The 19,108-nt window shown below is 37.0% G+C and overlaps 1 protein-coding gene and 1 non-coding gene across 3 annotated transcripts; both read right to left on the minus strand.

Moving 5' to 3' along the window:
- Positions 1-1,116: 1,116 nt before the first annotated feature.
- LOC138805026 (cytoskeleton-associated protein 2-like) lies at positions 1,117-18,578 on the minus strand. Of its 2 annotated transcripts, none has more exons than XM_069989594.1 (9): positions 18,420-18,578; positions 16,747-16,828; positions 14,226-14,304; positions 13,239-14,110; positions 12,399-12,600; positions 10,358-10,528; positions 7,733-7,802; positions 3,538-3,793; positions 1,117-2,690 (listed from the first exon to the last, which is right to left on the minus strand). In XM_069989594.1, exons 1-9 carry the CDS (start codon positions 18,487-18,489, stop codon positions 2,426-2,428), a joined length of 2,067 nt encoding a protein of 688 aa, XP_069845695.1. In that variant the 5' UTR covers positions 18,490-18,578; the 3' UTR covers positions 1,117-2,425. The 2 variants fall into 2 exon arrangements, with proteins under 2 accessions (XP_069845695.1, XP_069845696.1); XM_069989595.1 differs by lacking the exon at positions 18,420-18,578 and adding an exon at positions 17,926-18,041.
- On the minus strand, positions 14,389-14,466 carry LOC138805040 (small Cajal body-specific RNA 18). The gene has a single exon (XR_011365414.1). It is a non-coding gene; the product is annotated as a small Cajal body-specific RNA 18 (non-coding RNA).
- Positions 18,579-19,108: the final 530 nt, after the last annotated feature.

The following is a 19,108-nucleotide window of genomic DNA, read 5'->3' on the forward strand; positions in this document are numbered from 1 at the left end:
GTATTACAATTTGCACAAGAAATTTAAAAAGAAAAAGCAGACTGAGATGCTCCCCAAATATTAGGTTGAAAGGACCTAACTTTTTCCAGGTTTCAATCATATCTGTCTGCTTCAGAGAATTTCTGACTCCACATTGCTGGAATATTTTAAATTACACAGGTAGTTAGCAGTCTGTTCTTGGTGCTGAACTAGAAGGTTACAATGGGAAAAGAGCATTTGAGGAACTACAGGTCTAAATAATTGTAAAATCTCTGAAGGAAACAGTTCTTGATTTTATCAAGGTCCATGCTGTGGCCCAGAAATCAGTTGCTGAAACAGGAGGCAAAGTTCACTGGACTGAGGGAGGTGACAGAGAAGTCACTAAATAGCATTAATAGAGAGGAGAACACAGTAATGTTTCCTCTCAAGGTTTCTCAGCCTGGGCATTGTTGACATTTAGGGGCATATAATTCTTCATTACAATGTGCATGCCTCTGTGTGTGTGTGTGTGTGTGTGTCCTGTGTATTACAGTATGTGTGTGTGTGTGTGTCCTGTGTATTACAGTATGTTTAGCAGTATTCTGGTCTCTCGCCACTAGATGCCAGTGGTACTAACTACCCCCAGTCTTGACTACCAAAAATGTGTCCAGTCTGTGTTCAGGGCAGAAATGATGTAGCATGAATTGCTTGTGGTTGAGAACCATCAGTCTAATACTCTGAACTTCAGATGAAGGTGTGGGATGACATTGTACTCAGTGATAGAGCACAGGCTTGGCATGAAGCCCTTTAACCTCACACCACACACAAAAAAGAAATTAAAATCTTACAATGCATTTCAAAGGCAAAGTTCAAATTCATTACTTTAAATGGCATTATACAACTGTTTTTATGGTGCTGAGGATCAAATCTAGGGCCTCCTATACACTAAACAAATGGCCTACCACTGATCCATATTCCCAGCTCTTATAAAATGTCATTGCAATCAGTGTCATTGTACCTGAGAATGTAGCTAAGTGGATCAAGTCACAGTACACTGGGTTCAAGTCACAGCACCCACCAAAAAACCCAAGAAACAAAACAAAGGACATTAGAATATCATTACAGGTATTTTTATTGTATAAGTATATATTGGGTACATTAAGAATAAAATCCTATTCACTAGAACATAAATTGGTAGTAAAGTTATTACACAAATGAATATAAAGATTCATATTACAGTTACTAATATCTTTACAGTTCACTTATTTGAAACTATAGAATTGTTAGAAGACGTGTATCATTTTAGTTTAGATTAAGGCCTTATAAAACAAATTTTATTGGTGGTATTTAGCAGAAAACTTGTGACAAGTCATGTCTCAAACAAACATTATTTAACAGTGACATTTTTATATTATGAAGAAAACAACTGGTTGTTTTCTTACAATAACTCCATTCTAATACAGATCCATTTAGCTTTAAATGAAGCTAAATAGAGGTTAAAATGTTGACATTAACATAGTCAAGCTTCAAAGGAAAGGACTAGACTTTGACACTTCATCTTTCTTATACAGGTAACTTTCTCTTAGAAATGGGGTAATTAACTTTTCTTTGAAACCTCAGTTTTGATGGAAAAAATGGAGGTCGAGGCCACAGATGCCTGCTCACTGCCATAGATGCACACTCACTGCCAGATGCATGTTGTTACAGATGAGTGTTCACTGCTACATGCACACTCATTGCCATGGATGCACACTCACTGCTATAAGATGTACACTGTCATAGATGCACACTGTCACAGATGCATGCAATCTGCCACAGATGCACAGTCACTGCTATAAGATGCACAATATCACAAATGCACACTCACTCCCACAGACACAAAGTGACAGTGAAGAACCACAGGCAGTTCAAAGGACACAACAGTCTAGGAAATGCGAGTCTGGTAGGAAAATAAACTAAACCTTTTGTCTTAATGTTACTTTTTGGGGGTATTTTTATTGTTAGGGTTGAACTCAGAGCCTGAGACATGTTCGGTAGGTACGCACTCTACCACTAAGCTCCATTCCAGGCCTCAATTTTTTACTTCCATATTAAAGATAGGCAAAAAAAGCTGTTGCTATTTTATTTAGACAGGTGTGTCAAGCTGTTAAAACATGACAATATGAAATATACATTTTATCTCGATACCTCACTTTCTGATAATGTACCATTACTTATACTTAATAAAGAAGCAAACATTAGGAACACAGCAAAATGGAGCTATATTAAAGAAAATCTCACTCTGATGAGACTGACAACATAGGATAGCTTTGCAACACCAAAAAGGCAACTCCTTTATTCCTTTGTAACATGAATATTAATAAAGGAAATCACTGCTATGAATACTAGAATAAAGGTAGTTGATTAAGTCCAGACCAAAGAATACTTAGAATAAAACTACTCCAGGAAGAACAAAACCCCTCATTCTTCATGGATGCTTTATCTCATCTGTGGTTTCGGTCTCAGAGAACATAGGAAACAATGCTGTATTGGGACGACATAAAAAAGCATCAGTTTCACCCCCTAACTCTGATAACTGTTCTAGTGAAGACACACAAGGATAATGGTCTTTTAACATATCTGGCAACTTAGAAGTCTTCTCTTGAAGGCGTCTGGAACGTCTTACTGGTGTTAGAAACTTTAGATCTTTAAATGCAGAATTTGTTTCATCAAGTTGCATCTTCTTTTTTATACTGAAATACAAAAAATGATTCTCTAAATTCAAAAGCATGATAAACAGATTCTTTGTACCTCTGTGCTATTAATCATACTTTAACTTGTATGTCAAAGGTATGTGCTTGTTTGTCTTAGAGAAAGGGAGAGGTATTGAATGCTCCTTTAAGTGAGGAACATATGCTTTCCTCTCGATTTATTGTTATAACTAGCACATAGTATGGTTGAGTATGCAGAATCCTCTAATTCCTCAGCTATAAAACCAACTGTTATTAATTCATAATATAGAAATTAAAGTAGAATTGCAATTTTTTTCACTATGGCAATATTTAGTGAAAAGGAAAGCCATAAAGTATTTAAAATGTTAAATTTCCCAACGATATTCCATTTATTTGAAATTTTTCCTATAGTAACAAATAGTAATTACAATCTGAAGTGATCCCTCATCTATTGCATAAGTGACATTCTAGAGGGCACCCTTCCCACCCCCACCTCCACCCCCACCCCTATGATAGATGAAAATCCTCAAAGTAGCAGCATTAGATACTCATCCCTTACTATGTCACAGTTCACTTATTGCTACTTTGGGTATTTTACCTATTGCAGGGGGCTCTTGATTGCAGCTTCTGTGATAAGTAGGGATTACAATTTACTTTTTTTTTGTTTTAAACCTGTGATACAGTGAAGCCACAATAAGTGAACCATGATATAGCAAGAGTCTGTGAAGACTTTAATATATCACATTTTAAAGCAAGCCCTTGCTTGCCTAAGGCCCTGAATTTGTTCCCTAGCACAGATTAACAACAATAAAAAAATTATCTTTCAGCATAAAAACAAATCAAATCACATCTAGTTTTAAAAGTTTACCTTTGCAAGTATGGTGTTGTAGATATATTATATTTAATAAAGCAACTTGCTCCCGTTTCTGTTTCAGGGGTACTGAAATCATTAGTTGTATCTTTTGTTTTGTGGTCTTGTTCTTTCTCATCATCTTTACACAGCATTTCTCTATTACACTTATTCTCCCCTTCCGGATTTTCTGGCTCTAGATCAACCACTTTATCTTCAATGTAGATTTCTTGGATTTGTTCATTGGTTACATGAGTCTCCTTGGTATTTTCTCCTATAGAAACACATTCATAGATTTAAGCTTTTGGTCAAATTTTCAAAATAAAAGAACCACACTATGTCTCTTAACATTACTTTTCCTGAATAAATACTGCTAACAGCTAACAAATATTTACTATCTTCTATGTATAGAGATCATAAGACAAATGTAAGACTTAAGTCGTCCCTATCCTTAAGGTTTCATTTCATGAAAGAGACACAATTTAAAACAATTTATATGAATGAAGTATTTATAAATGAAGTAAAACCAAAGAGTTATTGGAACCTATAAAAAGAAACCAACTGCTTATGGTATAAGGAAATGGTTAGGAAAAACTTTGACTGGGTCTTGAAAAATGAGCATCTGACAAACCCAAGGAAGATAATCTTGTAATGAAACATGAAATAAATTTATCTATCAAGATAGTAATAAGCCAATATATTTAGAATATAGGGTAAGGAACAAGATGGAAATGTGGAGAGGTGGTGAAGAGTTCAGATAGGTAGATAGGAATTAGACTATAATGAACTCTATATGTAAAAAGACTATGATGAACTCTATATGTAAAAAATTTGGCAAAAAATGCATTGTAAATATACAATAAAATTTGGTTGATACACAGAACTGTCCAGAACAACAAGGAGTAATACATGATGGCAAGAAGATGTAGCTGTTACAATAGAATAAGCAAGTTATTAGAGGTTAGGATAGGAAGGCCCAATGTGAGAAATATTTGACTCACGGATGCACATCTATGTCTGAATGGGTATGCACGAGTATGAGTGGTACCCTTCTAAAATTTCTTGAGTAGGAATCATTAATGCCAGAAGAGGGCTTACCTTTCCTCCTTTCCCATTCTTTCTATTATCTCCCTCCCTCCCTCCGTCTCTTTCTCCCTTCTTCTGACAAAAGGATGATAAAAAAGGGGGAAACAGTAAGAAAAGACAAAGTTCAAAATAAAACATGTTAAATTTGAAATTCTTGAGACAGCAAATCTCATTATTTTGAAAAGACCACTGAATCTAGTTATTAGTAAAATCATTCTAAGTTTTTAATAAGAGATGTTTTAGTTACACATTTAGTGAGTAGAAGTTGAAGTAAGAAAAGAGAAAATATAGGTCCATTAATTCAGCAAATACTTGTGTTTGATATATACCAGGCATTGGATCAGCACTGAGGTTCCAATGGTAAGGAAGATTAGTGTCTTTGTCCAGAGTTTACAGTTTAGAAGATGAACAAGTAATGGAGTACATCAATGATGGCACAGGAAAAAACAATGAGTATAAAGCAGGTGTAGGTTGGGTGAGGTGAGGGGAAAGTATACAATGACAAGTAGCCGGGAAAGTTTCTTTCAGGAACTGAGGTCTAGAGGGTAAGTATGAAATTAGAAAAAGTAGAAAATAGATATGGAGGGTAACGATAGTATAAATCCTTCTAGAAAAATAAATGAAATTAAGGAATATGGAGGTGAGCCAGGACAAGAAAAGAAGTTGTAGTCAGGGACTGTGGTTCAAAGCCAGCCTGGGCAGGAAAGTCTGTGAGACTCTTATCTCCAATAAACTACTCATAAAAAGCCAGCAGTGGCACTATGGCTCAAGTGGTAGAACACTAGCCTTGAACACAGAGAGGCTTAGAGATAGAGCCCTGAGTTCAAGCCCTAGGACCGGCAAAATAAAAAAAAAAAAGAGAGAGATGTGTTCAACTTTGAATATGTGGATTTGAAGTATCTCTGCAAGACATCCAAACTGTTTGTGTTTATTTTTACTTGTTTTATATTTCCCACTTATGCTCTCTTGTTGTTTACAATTAGCTTTGATTTGTAAAAGTGATTTTGTATTTGGGTCTTATATATTTCATGGCAGGAGATCTATCACTTGAGCCAGTATAGTTCAGAAATGTGAGAATATACTTTTTTTTCATCTGAAGACTAATAGACAATCTGCTTTCTAGAAAATATTAACTAGTATTATTCTCTTAAGAAAAAAAGAGAAACTGAATCAGATTTAGATACCATTTTTATCCTTCTACATATCTCTAGAGCCAGTGAAAATTATAAGGAAGAAGATTCTATTTTTCAGGTAAGTTGCTTTCCATTTTGCTGGAAGACTGAGACAAGACTAGATTTTGTTTGTACTAGTTGTCTTTCCTGGGTTTTCTTTATACTACTTCTTCTCAAGTACTTCATTATTTATTCTTAATATTAAATCATAGCCCCTATCTTCTTCTAGGCCATATTAACAGGCTTCATAAATTGAAGTATTCTCTGTTGAACTAATTATATTGCCAATATAAGTACCATCTCCTGGAATACAGCATTATGTTAATATCATTAGCACGTTAACCCAATGATGGTTTATACACTTCAAAAAAAAATCTTAGGGGCTGGGAAGGTGGCTCAGTGGTAGAGTGCTTGCCTGCATGAGGCCCTGGGTTCAATTCGTCAGCATCACATAAAGAGAAAAAGTCAGAAGTGACGCTGTGGCTCAAGTGGAAGAGTGTTAGCCTTGAGCTGAAGAGCTGAGGGACAGCGCCTAGGCCCAGAGTTCGGGGGTGGTGGAGTAGGGGGTGGGGAGGGGATCTTAAATGTAAGCAAAAACTTATGTACTAAAATCTAAAATTTTGGTATAGTTTCTGACTTTCTTTGAAGGTTAGCCCTTGACCTAGATCTCTCAAGTTTCAATTGGTTTTGTGTACTTAAAATACAGGTACTGCTATGGAAAGCAACTTGGCAGCATATATCACTAGCCTTAAAAAGTCAAGTGCAATTGTGAACAGCTATAGACCCAACTACTCGAGGCTGAGGCAGGAAAATCACTTCATACCAAGAGTTTTTGAACAGCCTGGGAAACACAGTAAGACCCTGTCTTACAAAGAAAAAATGCAAAACTAGTTTAACTGTTTGAACTTGTTCAATCAGACAAAATGACCAGTTGCCCTCAAGATAGCATAGAAATGCACTCAAATATTTGCTGACTGAATAATGGTGTTACCAAAAATAGTCTGAAACAATTTTTCCAAACAAAGGATAATAATTAGCTGGCATTCTATATAGTGATTTCTTCTCCTAGTAAGCTAATTAATATTCCTGCCTAAAATTTAATGAAATTGCAATATATCAGATACTAGCTTTATACAATTATTTCATACATCAACAACTGTTCTGACAATCCCCATTTTCCAGATAAATGGTTAAATGCTGGAATTTTTTAGAGCCTTTTCAGTGTAGAATTCAGTAAGGAAAAGTCTTCTGATATTGCCTAATAAAACTACCTTTATTTTTTTGTTTTGCAGCACTGGCAATTAAATTGATGCCCTTGAAGATGCTAAGCAAGGGCTCTACCATTCAGTTATATTACCTGCTCTAAAATGTCTACTTCTTTTTTTGTGCCAGTCCTGGGGCTTCAACTCAGGGCCTGCCTGGGTGCTGTCCCTAAGTTTCTTATGCTCAAGGCTAGCATTATACCACTTGAGACACAGACTTACCTTCAGCTTTTTCAAAGCAACTTATTGGAGCTAAGAGTCTCACAGACTCTCCCGCCTGGGCTGGCTTTGAGCCGTGATCCTCACAGCTGCTCAGCCTCCTGAGTAGCTGGGATTGCAGGCGTGAGCCACCAGTGCCTGGTTAAACTGCCCCATACCAAAGGCACAAAGAAGTAAGTAATGTTTTGTACATAGTTGATAAATGTGGATCTTATTTCCTCAATAAAAATTCATTCTTATTTATTTTTTTGGCAGTACTAGGGATCAATCTCAGGGCCCTGTACTTGGTAGGCCTAGTACTTTACCACTTGAGCCACAGACTCCAGCTAAAATATCTTTATAATACAAAAATCCATTTTACCTCATACTCTTGATATTTTTAAAGTTAAATAAAATAGATAAAAGAAAAACTAACTCAATAAATAAATTTACTATAATCATAATTAAGTTGAAAGAAACAAAATAAAAACTTACCAAAATTAATTTTTTCTTGACTCTTCATTGTTAAGATATTTATAATTTCATGTCGCATCTCTTCGATAGGCTTAATGTATTTTGATGAAGAAAGGAGATTTATATTTTATATTCTTAGAAAATAGGTTATGTAAGTAGAAAATATTAGGCTAGTGATTAAAACTTCACATATGTATACATGTTTGTTTGTGTGTGTGTGTGTGTGTGTGTGTGTTTTGTATATACTTTTTCTTTATAGTAGTACTGGGATTTGAAATCAATGCCTGTGCTTGTTAGGTATGCACTCTATCACTCAAACCATGCTCCTAGCCCTTTTTGCATTTGTTATTTTTCAAATAGGATCTTACTTTTGCTCTAGTCCTGTAGGACCTCAATCTTCATTACTTTTAAGCTTCCAATGTAGTTGGGTATATGCTAACATATCCAACATTTATTTTGGTTGAGAGAGGGCCTTCCAAGCTTTTTTTGTCCAGGCTGGCCTCAAACCACAATCATCCCAATCTCAGCCTCCTGAGTGCCTAGGATTACAGGCACAAGCCACTACACTAGGTTTAAAATTTTATATTTTAAAATAAGACACTGGGTTTTATTTTTTGAGACAGGCTCTTGTTATGTAACTCAGGCTGGCCTCTGACTAGAAATACTCTTGCCTCAACTGGGATTATAGACATGTACCATCATACTTGGTTCGAGGCAGTGGTTCCTTTGACCTAAAGCACTTATTACTACTTGGAAAACTTGTTTATTTTTCCAACTTATGGGATAAAAAGCAAACTTAAACAATCGGAATTTCATATTTAAGATAATCTCCCTCAATTTTTAAGTTTTGGTTGATTACTGCTGCTTGCTTAATATGAGCTAAAATAATGAGAAGATAACAAATTAACATCATTATTACCTTTTCAAGAGCTGATTCTATTTTGGATGATACAAGAAATTAAACAGGATTTCAGGTTTACTAACGAAGCTCTCTATCACTTGAGCTATATCACCAATGCTTTTTTGCTTTACTTATTTATGTTTTCAGATTAGGTATTATGCTTTTGCCTGGGTTGACCTTTGATCAAGACCCTACCACCTATGTTGCCCAAATAGTTGGGATTATAGACATGTATCACCATACTGAGGTGAGGTACTACGAACTTTTGCCTGAGCTGGCTTCTAATTTTGATGTTCCTTTCTTCTCTATCTCCTGAATAGTTAGGATTATAAACATGCACCATCATATTCTGCTATATTAAGATTGGCAACTAATGAGCTTATATTAAGTTCTGGTTATATTTTATTCACATATCATTAAAAACATCTCTGAATAGCTTAAGACTGGTTATTCCAACATGTTTCATTTAAGTCTATTATTTTCTAGATATCATAGACACTGTTTTCTTTGAGCTATTTCGCTTACTACAATAGTCAAGAATATTATATAAAACAGAAGTTTTGTTTCATAATTTTAGTTCCAGAACTCAGTCTTGCTTTCAATTTTCTTGGATACTTTTAATTCTTGTTTTCCAGTTTCTGCTCTGGTATCACATTCTCTTTACTGCTTTCTATGAATCTTAGCTCCAGTTTTATATCCTTGCTATAAAGTGCTTTAAGTACTGTCGTTCTTAATATAGTAAGGCCCTAACATCCCCTGCCAACTAAAGTCTATATCACTAAACTTCAGGGAAGAGTTTTACATGGTTGCCATCCAGACACTACCTGCTAAATCTCTCCACTCCCCCAATGCTGAGGATTAAACCTAGGAACTTGTGCATGCTAATATTTGATTTTTTATTTAGGTAAAAGGTCAAATAACATTTGCAGGGCTTTGGGGGGACTAAAATTAATAGATCTTTCTAAAGAAAACCTACAAAGGGGTAATTAAAATGATCTATGTAAGCAATTTTTAATAGTGCATTTCTTAGCTATTTGTTCTAAAGAAAACACATTTTAGTAACATTTATCCATACAACAAAACCAAATCCCAACCAAACAAAAAACTCTTTCGAAATGACATATTCTATACACAGAAATTTGTTTATCAGCAGCATAAAAGAGGTAAAAGGAATGGTATTCAACCATCATGGTGGCAATAGTGGTAGATACAATAGTTTATCATCTTTTCTTTTTGTTTGAGCAAGATCAACTTGTATAGTGTATAAATAAGGTTTTATTTACACATATTCCTACTTTTCTCTATAGCCATTAGGGCTTAGTAACATTTTGAAAGTTAGTTTATTTAAAATTCAGTCTCCCAGTAAATTTTTCAGCTGGACAATGAATAAAATGATGTTTTTATTACTAAAATACCTATCATAGAAAATTTATTAAATTGACATTTCCACTTATATCTGTTTTGTAAGGTTTGAATATTTCTAGTAAATAAGTGAAAAATGTAGAAGACTAAAACACAATATGTATAATGCAATTCTATGGCTTTCATTTATTTTTGGTGCTAGAGATTGAACCCAGAGCCTCCAGGCTCTACTACTGAACTATACACTTGGCTTCCATAAGGCCTTTAACATCCATTACTACTAAATAAGTACCTGACCACAATATTGTCAAGGGATATATGCTATAAAATAATTCTGAATTGTTTATACTGTAAAAATAAAGGTCAATAAATTTCGATCTCACCTGAGCCCCTGCCAGAATGGCCTTCTCATAAATTGAGATAATATTTTCAATAGGACTTGTGATTGGTTCAATACGTACAAGACATATCCAATATTTAACAAGTGTCTTGGCATCTGGAATATTTTTAATCAGGTCATTCAGTGTGACCATTATTTCTTCTTTCGGATATCCCTAAAATAGCAAGAAGTAAAGTATGTAGTATGTTCTAAATAAGAACAATCAATAGTGGTGCTATAAGCAGTATCAAAGAGTGACAAAAGACAGAAAGTCATTAGGAAATTATTCATAAAAACATTCACTATAATCCTTCTAACTCCAAACTTATTCTTGATAACTAAAAAGAAGCATACACACAAGAATGTGGCAGCAAAACTGAAGTATTAGTTGAGATACATGTTAATAAAAATTAACTAACACTTTTCTTAGTTTCAATCTTTGTATTGATTGTGGGATTCTGTTTGGTAACTATTAAATGTTTGTGAGTGAGAATAGCCTAAAAGTTTCCCCATTTAACTGTCTTTATTAGGTTTTACTATTTTGTTAAAGTGAATCTGTAGTGGTTTATGAAAGAGTTATACACAGTTAAAGATCAATATAGACAAGTTCCTTTTTTTTTTTTGTCAGTCATGGGGCTTGAACTCTGGGCCTGGGTGCTGTCCCTCAGCTCTTCAGCTCAGGGCTAGCACTTTACCACTTGAACCACAGTGCCACTTCTGGTTTTCTGGTAGTTTATTGAAGATAAGAGTCTCACAGACTTTTGTGCCTGGGCTGGCTTTGAACTGCGACCCTCAGATCTCAGCCTCCTGAATAGCTAGGATTGCAGCTATGAGCCACCGGTGTCCAGCTTACAAGTTCCAATTTATAAAAACAAAAAAGCTTAACTAGATAAAAATAAAAATACAATCAGGGTTTTCTTGCCTATAACTTTCATTAGTGCTCTGAAGCACACAAGAGTAAAAGATGATCCTAAAGAGTAGAGTAAGATTTGAAATCATATCCTACTTAGTCTTGCTTTGGACCTTAGACATTGTGGGTATCCGAAACAAGATTAAAGAGTAAACAAAAAATAAAATAAAATATTCTGGAGTTGACAATACAGAGGATTTGTGTCTAAATAATAAAATTCAGTCATAAATTCAAGACCAAGAATAATATTGGTTTAAATTAATGGGATTTTGTTTGAGAATATTTTTGGGGACTTGAATCTGTGCTAATGATTCATGTAGTAATTTTTTTTTTTCAGATAAGGGATAGTTTTGAGGATTTGAACTCAGGGCCTCACACACACTTAGCTTACTTGCTCAGCTGGCTCTCTACCACTCTTACATCTTCAGCCTGGCTTTTTTCTGGTCATTTTAGAGAGGGAGTCTAGACTTTTCTTCCAGGACTGGCTTTGAACTGCAAACTTCCAGATGTTAGGTAACTAGGATTATAGGCTAGTTAGAGCTATAAATACTTAGCTAAATTTTTTTGTGTACCAGTGCTGGGGCTTGAATTCAGGGACTGTTGCTCTGGCTTGGCTTTTTCATTCAGGGCTGGCACTCTATCTCTTGTGCCACATATCCACATCTCCATTTCTGGCTTTTTGCTCTTTAACTGTAAGTAAGAGTCTCACAGACTTTTCTGTCTGGGCTGGTTTCAAATCTCAATTATAAGATCTTAGCATCCTGAGTAGCTAGGAATAATAATGATTTTTTAATAAAAACTTGTTGCTAGACTTTAGCAAAATATTTGAGTATAGAAAATAACTTGTGAATATGTTTAACAAATGCAAGAAACAGAAATATTTGAAGAGAAAGGAAATGTTACTCCAGTTTACTGGACATTAATATCTTAGAGAAATAAACCCTATTAACCTTTTGCTATTTATGGAAATAGTGCAAAACAAACTAAAGGCTGATAACGCAGCAATATTAAATCAACATATCAATGATATTAATTGGCTAAAACCATGACAATGTAATTTGACAAGACAATATGTTTATGAAGATAATTTGTAAGACCATAAATTGGCTATACAATTATAAAATAAAAACTCTACCTTATTAATCAGGTTCAAGCATTCAGAAAATGTTTTGTTTACTTTTTCAGTAAATAATCTCTGTTCATCTTCTTCTGCCATTGTAGTCCAAAAAGATCCAACTAGTTTTTCCTTTTGTCCTTCAGGCTCAAGCTTGGTAATTGAGTTAGGAGGCCTTTTCAGCACTTTTCCTTTGCTGGCTCTCCACTCACTCAGACGAGCTCTACAGTCAGAAGCAGTAGATAAGCATTAATTACTTTGATATTGATGTTAAAACTACCAAATTGAGAAAGTTTAAAATAATTTGAATCTCATAAATAGCTCTAAACTAGTAATCATATACTTAGCAAGATCAATCATATGTTCAAGGGTTCCAAGAATGCATTTTTAAATGGGCAAATTATATTTCCTAATTATTATTAAACAGTTTAAACAGATTACTGAAGCAACTACTCAACTACATGAAGCATAGTCATTTTCAAGCCATATTGTCCCAGGACATACATATGACTTGTTTATGTCAGAAAAGAACGCATTAAAGAACCTAATGCAGGGGCTGGGAAAGTGGCTCAGTGGTACAGTGCTTGCCTTGCATGCATGAGGCCCTGGGTTCGATTCCTCAGTACCACATAAGCAGAAAAAGCCAGAAGTGGGGCTGAGGCTCAAGTGGTAGAGCGCTAGTCTACAGCTGAAGAGCTGAGGAGCAGTGCCCAGGCCCAGAGTTCAGGCCCCTCGACTGACCAAAAAAAAAAAAAAAAAAAAAAATCTAATGCATTCAAGGAAAATACATGCCATATCCACAAATGGTACTTAATTAAAACTTAAGCCCCCCTAAAAATGAAACAAATTCCATGTACTCACTTTCTTTCTTCTGCAGTTTCTTTGGGCAGAGCTGATCTATCAACAGTTGCCTTTGCTAGAGTACGCCTGCGCTGGTCAATGGTTTTTGACTTTTCTATTAGCTTGGTATTGAAAGATGGAGCAGGTCTGGCTACATTTTCTGATGCTGTGTTTCTTGTTAGTGCCTTACTTCTTTTTATGTCCTGAGAAGAGCCTGTTTTTACAGAAGATAGAACTGGTTTTGACTGTAGTGATTCTTTTTTAGGAGGCCCTTTTTGAATTGTAACACTGGTAGAGGTTCTGCTGATGCCTTGTTTCACACTGTCCTGGGTGTGACTTTGGAGACTTCTAATAAGAGGTCGCACAAGTTGTGTATTCAGAGATGTAGTGCTCACAGATTTAGTGTTCAGAGATTGAGTGGTAGTAGTCTTATTGGAGACTTTATCACTTCTCACTGTTACATTGCTGGTGTTTACAGGTTCAGGCCTTGTGGCTCTAGAGAAAGTGGATGAAAGTTTCTTTGTTGTTGCAGAACTCTCATCTTTGACTTGAAGAGGTTTTCTAAATGAATTAATCTTAGACTGAACAATTTGGCCACGATAACATCCAAGTACAGGTTTCTTGGGCATGTTAGCATCTTGCTTTGGTTTGTCTGCAGCCACTTGTCTGTTTTTATTACTGTGTTTAAAGTGAAATGCTTGGCTTAATGTCATAGTTTGACTTAGGGAATTATCTTTAATTGGTAACAACTTTTGATTATCATCCTCAAAATTATGTGTTTCAATTGTTGTAGTTGAATTTGTTAATTCATTGGGTGGTTTTAGAGCAACACAATGTTTTTCCACTGGGTTATGTTTGTCCTCTGTAATTCTTTTGATATTTTCTTTGTCATCCTAAGAGAATCATTTAATACAAATCAATATTTGAGAACTCATTTCTTTCAGAAAGAATATATGAAAGGGAAAGAGGAGAAAGTGCAAGTTAATGAGTACAATGTCCCTATCTTACCATTCTTGCTTTAAGTTTCAGAACTTTTGTTTCTTCTTGAATGCGGTCCTCAGGTGTCATCACTCTCTGACCTGTAGAACTAAAAAATGAATTAAAAATACATTGGTCCTGTACTAAGAAGGTTAGGAGGGGATGTATAACAACTAATTTCCTTTATTTCACCTGGCTTCACTCTGTTCTCAGTACTCTCCAACATGTCAGTTTCTAGAACTCAGTTCAGTGGTCATGTCATCAGCAGCAGTCAGGGACCACAGTTACAGTACCAGGGCCTCTCTAAACCTCCCTCCAGCCTAGACTTGCTTTTTGTCCCTCCTTCCTCATGTTCCCCTGGCCTCAGTTCATTGTTATAATCCTCTTAGAGTCAGGCAAGCAGCATAGTCCACATGGAGCCTGATCACAGAAAGAAAATACTGCAGGTTCACCCAGGTCTGCAACAGAGACTGGGAGCATTCTTCCCTTCTAAGCTTTCTGTATTCAGTTTTTAAACCTTTAAATTTGTGTATGTTTGTCTATGTTAGGCTAAGGATCAACTCAAGGCAGAGTGCATGGTAAGCAAATGTAGTAGGACTTGAGATTTAGAGCTTTAAATATTAGTGTAATTTAGTAGTACAAACAAGATGGCTGAGAAAATTAAACACATTCTCTTAAGTCTTAATACCACCTCCCATAGATTATGTTATCCTAAACTCCTTTTTGCAGCTACAGGCCATGATGATCTTTTAACAGGTGAGTATAATAATTTTGTGTTAAATTATGAGGGGAAAATATCAATTAGACAAGCCATCGATTCTAAATCAGAGTCCCAAGTTCAGCAATTATGTTAAAATGTGAAGAAAAAAATTATACATTATAATTGATGAAATGTTACTTTTATCAAAACTTTTCATTGGTAACAACTAGAATGTGACTATTATCCTCAAAATATGTTTCAATTACTATAGTTATATTAATTTATTAAAAGATTTTGAAGGAATATAATTTTTATGCATTTCATTAATGTTATTTATATTGCCTTTCACATTTTATTTGCTCAGTAAGACTGGAGAAAGGGCAAGATTTTGTCATGGCTTGTATTAGACTTTTTTTTTCTGGAAAAGTATTAAAGCATTCACCATTTTTATTCAAAGTTCTGGACAAATGGAGAAAATGGGAGTTTTGATCATAGTTTTATTTACTATAACTTTATTGTTATTATTAAGGAGTTATACAGGAGTGTTACAATTCCGTAAGTCATTTTAAATTCATAGAACATTTTAAATAATAATTGCTGACCACTCTAAGGATGCAAAAGAAACTGAAACAATGTGTTCAGTGGCAAAATCCAGAGTCAAGGGAACTTCTGACTTTCCACTTCATATACTTTTGTGATATTTGTGTTTTTCCCATAGCCAGGTAATAAAATAATACAAAAATATTTCTATAGAAAGCTGAACAAAAAAAATAAAAATAAAAAACAAAACTAATAATAGCCTCCAAATCTCTTAAAGTATCTGGGAGGGCCACCTGCCCTCTCTAAATAAAAACTCACTTCGTACACTGAGTAAAAGCCCTGATAAGATTCTGGGAGTATAGGTCAGTATGTGTAGTTGGCATACAGGAGGTTCTGGTTCAATCCATAGTACCAAAAATAACCTCCCAAACCAAACCAAACCAAACTAAACCAAATGCCTTAATAAATTCTAGAAAGAGTGACTTTTAGCAGGGTGTAGTAGTATACATTATCTCAGTACTAGAAGCAGAAGGATTTCAAGTTTCTAAAAAGAAGTTGACCTGTACTATATAGCTTACACTACAAGATCTCAGCATATATACACATATTCCATCAAAATTAATTCTCTAAAGGGTGTGAATTTGCATAGAAATTATGATCATTTGAGAAAGTAGCTACTAACATATATAAGTAGCCCAAAATGATATGCTGAAAGTATGATATACCAGATTTGGAAGACTTTGCACCAAAAAAGATGTAAAGTATCTTAAATCTGTGTATATGTGTATATGTTGCTGAAGATTAAACCCAGAGCTTTCCCAAGATAGGCAAACAGGCTACCACTGAGCTACATCTCAGCCTTTCTTATTACCTTTTCATTTCACATATCAACATCAGGAATACAACTGTGTTAAATAAAATGTTGTAAAAATTTATTTTTATCTTTTAAAAACTTCTTAAATGCAGTAACAGAAAAATTTGACAACTACAGATGTAGAATGCATTGTTTTTATTGGAGAGCTCTAATTGTGTGTGTGTGTGTGTGTGTGTGTGTATGAATGAACTCAGGGTTTGGGTGCTGCCTCTCAGCTTTTTTGTTCAAGACTGGCACTCTCTCTCATTTGAGCCACAATTCTACTTTAGTTTTTTGCTAGTTAATTGGAGGTAGGAATCACATGGACTTTGCTGCCTGGGCCGGCTTTGAACCTTGATTATCAGATTTCAGCCTTCTGCATAGCTAAGATTATAGGCATGAACCATCTGTGCCCTGCTCAAATATAATCTTCCTGGACTGAATTAACTTGACCTTACCTGGATGTCTTATTTTCCTGTTTGTATGAAAACATTGTTTTCCGTCTTAACAAATGTTCTGCAAGTTTTTGTCTTCTTTGCTCTAATAAAAGGAAAGAACAAGAAGTTAACATTAGTTAAAACATCAAATGATAGCAAATAAACGTGGCTGACTAAACGATTTCACTTCAAAATTTTTCTTCTTCTATAGAATAGGAATTTTTCCAGTTCAATATTGCCTTTGAGAAATCATCCCATAATAGGCCAGGCCCCCAGTGGCTCACACCTGTAATCCTAGCTACTCAGGAGGCTGAGATCTGAGGATCACAGTTCAGAGCCAGCCTGGACAGGAAAAGTCCATGAGACTCTTATCTCCAATAAACTACTAGAAAACTGGAAGTGCCGCTATGGCTCAAGTGGTAGAGCAGTGGCCTTGAGCTGAAGCGTGCAGGGATAGTGCCTATGCCCAGAATTCAAACACCATGACAACAAAAAAAAAAAAAAAAAAAGAAAAGAAAAGAAAGGAGGCCCAACCCTCAGAAACTAGCTGGGAGCCTTCACTGGCAAACAAATCCATGTAATTGTTATTTCCAGTTAATCAGCAAAAAGGAACTGGATGCCTGGCTCAAATTTAAGAGAGGAGCCACTGGATGAAAAATTGTGTGTGTGTGTGAAAGAGAAAGAAAGAGAGAAAGAGAAAACGAGAGAAAGAGAAAACGAGAGAGAGAAAGAAAGAAAGAAAGAAAGAAAGAAAGAAAGAAAGAAAGAAAGAAAGAAAGAAAGAGAGAGAGAGAGAGAGAGAGAAAGGGCAGGAGGTGGGATGATATAGGAGGAGAGGGAGAGGGATGCAGAGTTCAAGCCCTGGTCCTGTCACAAACACATAAAGAATCACACTATCCATTGCATGTGAAAAATCTGGAGAACATCATTTCAACATACGACTAGGGGACGCCAAGATTTTAAGGAAATCAATGGTAGAGATTAGATACTACTCGTTTAGTTCTAACTGGGTTGGGTTAGTGTTAGGATCCTTCTGGGCCATCCCTGGGGACCACGCGGAGGCAGGCACAGGAGAAGGATTATTATAAGGTTTATTAGAGGGCCAGTACCCCCCTCCCCCGTTGGGGAGTATGCTAATATAATTAGTGTAATGTTATTACACGAACAGTGAGAATCTTTGTTTTTCAGGTAAAGAACAACCTTAGTACGGCTGTAAACCATCTGGTTATAGGTTTTCAGAAAGTCAAGACAAAAATATTTTTTTCCCCACTGAAAACGTCCGATTAGGCAACGCCCCCTGCCCCGCCGCGCCCTTCTGGCCGCCTGAAATTCACGGGGGAACCCGGCGGCCTCGGGGCTCTGCGCAGGCGCAGTGGGTCTGGGCGCTCGCAGCCCCGCCTCCGCGGACCCCGGCCCACACAACGGGGCTGGCGGGCGGGAGCCACGCAAACGCCTTCGGTAAACGGATCCCCTTTCTCAGTAGACCCGTCTCCGCGGCGGCGCTACAGCAGTCACTGAACCCGCACACCACCATCACCACCGCGCCCCGTGGTTCGCACACGCCGCGCCGCACGTGTCAGGAACGCGGGACGGGGGGGGACGGGGGCGAGGTGACGGAGGTGGAGGGGGCGAGGGAGGGGGCGTCAGCCGACTGAAGGCCGCGTTCCCTCACCCCGCCGGCCCCCGCTGCTCACCGCGGAACGCAGACTGGGCTCTCTGAGTAGCGGGCAGCTGCAGGTTCCGGGGTACCGTCGGGGTAGTCATTGCAGCCTGAAGTCCACGGAAGCGTCGCCCTCGACCCGAAGCGCTTCCCACGCGCCACGTCCGGCCGCCGCAGCCTCACTCTGCACTGGCCGCGGGCTCTGCCCTTTGACAGAGCCGCCACCACCGCCCATTGGTGCCGGCGTGAATTAAACGCGCCAATGGGAGCCGAGGGGCGGGCTTGCTCTGCAGTTGGGAGGGGCGGGGCCGGAGCCTGCGGGGTTTCAGTTAGGGCTGTGTCTGCAGGTTTCAAACTCTTGGGAAAAGAATGCTGTTTACCCTCCACGCGCGACAGAGGCGGGGCTTGATAAAGCTCCCCGCCGTCTTGGCATTTGGGTTGATCTGAATAAACAGCATTGAAGAGCAGAGAGCGCTGGATTCCCGCGACAAGAACACCTAATTCGCAAATATCACTGGATTGTGAGCTACTTAACTCTGAAACCTGTCGCCAACCTCATCTCAGTAGGCTTGAGAGGCCACCAGCTTGTATGTCCAAGTTTGCACTGAAATTGAAACCTACTTTCTAATGTGTTACCCTACCTCTTTCTCCCGAAAGGATCTTGCTCTATCTTGGGCTGGCCTCACACTCTGGCTTATACAGCACTGAGATTACAGGTGTGCA

The sequence above is a fragment of the Dipodomys merriami genome, unplaced genomic scaffold (genome assembly GCF_024711535.1).
Source record: "Dipodomys merriami isolate MVZ:Mamm:240054 unplaced genomic scaffold, mDipMer1.0.p SCAF_380, whole genome shotgun sequence".
In the NCBI taxonomy this organism is placed as follows: domain Eukaryota; kingdom Metazoa; phylum Chordata; class Mammalia; order Rodentia; family Heteromyidae; genus Dipodomys; species Dipodomys merriami.

Bases quoted from the DNA above. Each gene is read 5' to 3' on its own strand.
- LOC138805026 (XM_069989594.1), bottom strand. From the start codon at position 18,489: ATGACTACCCCGACGGTACCCCGGAACCTGCAGCTGCCCGCTACTCAG. The intron at 14,305-16,746 runs GTAAGGTCAAGT...TTCATTTTTTAG, and splicing joins CAGGAAAATAAGACATCCAG to TTCTACAGGTCAGAGAGTGA. The intron at 7,803-10,357 runs GTGAGATCGAAA...AAATACATTAAG, and splicing joins CCATTCTGGCAGGGGCTCAG to CCTATCGAAGAGATGCGACA.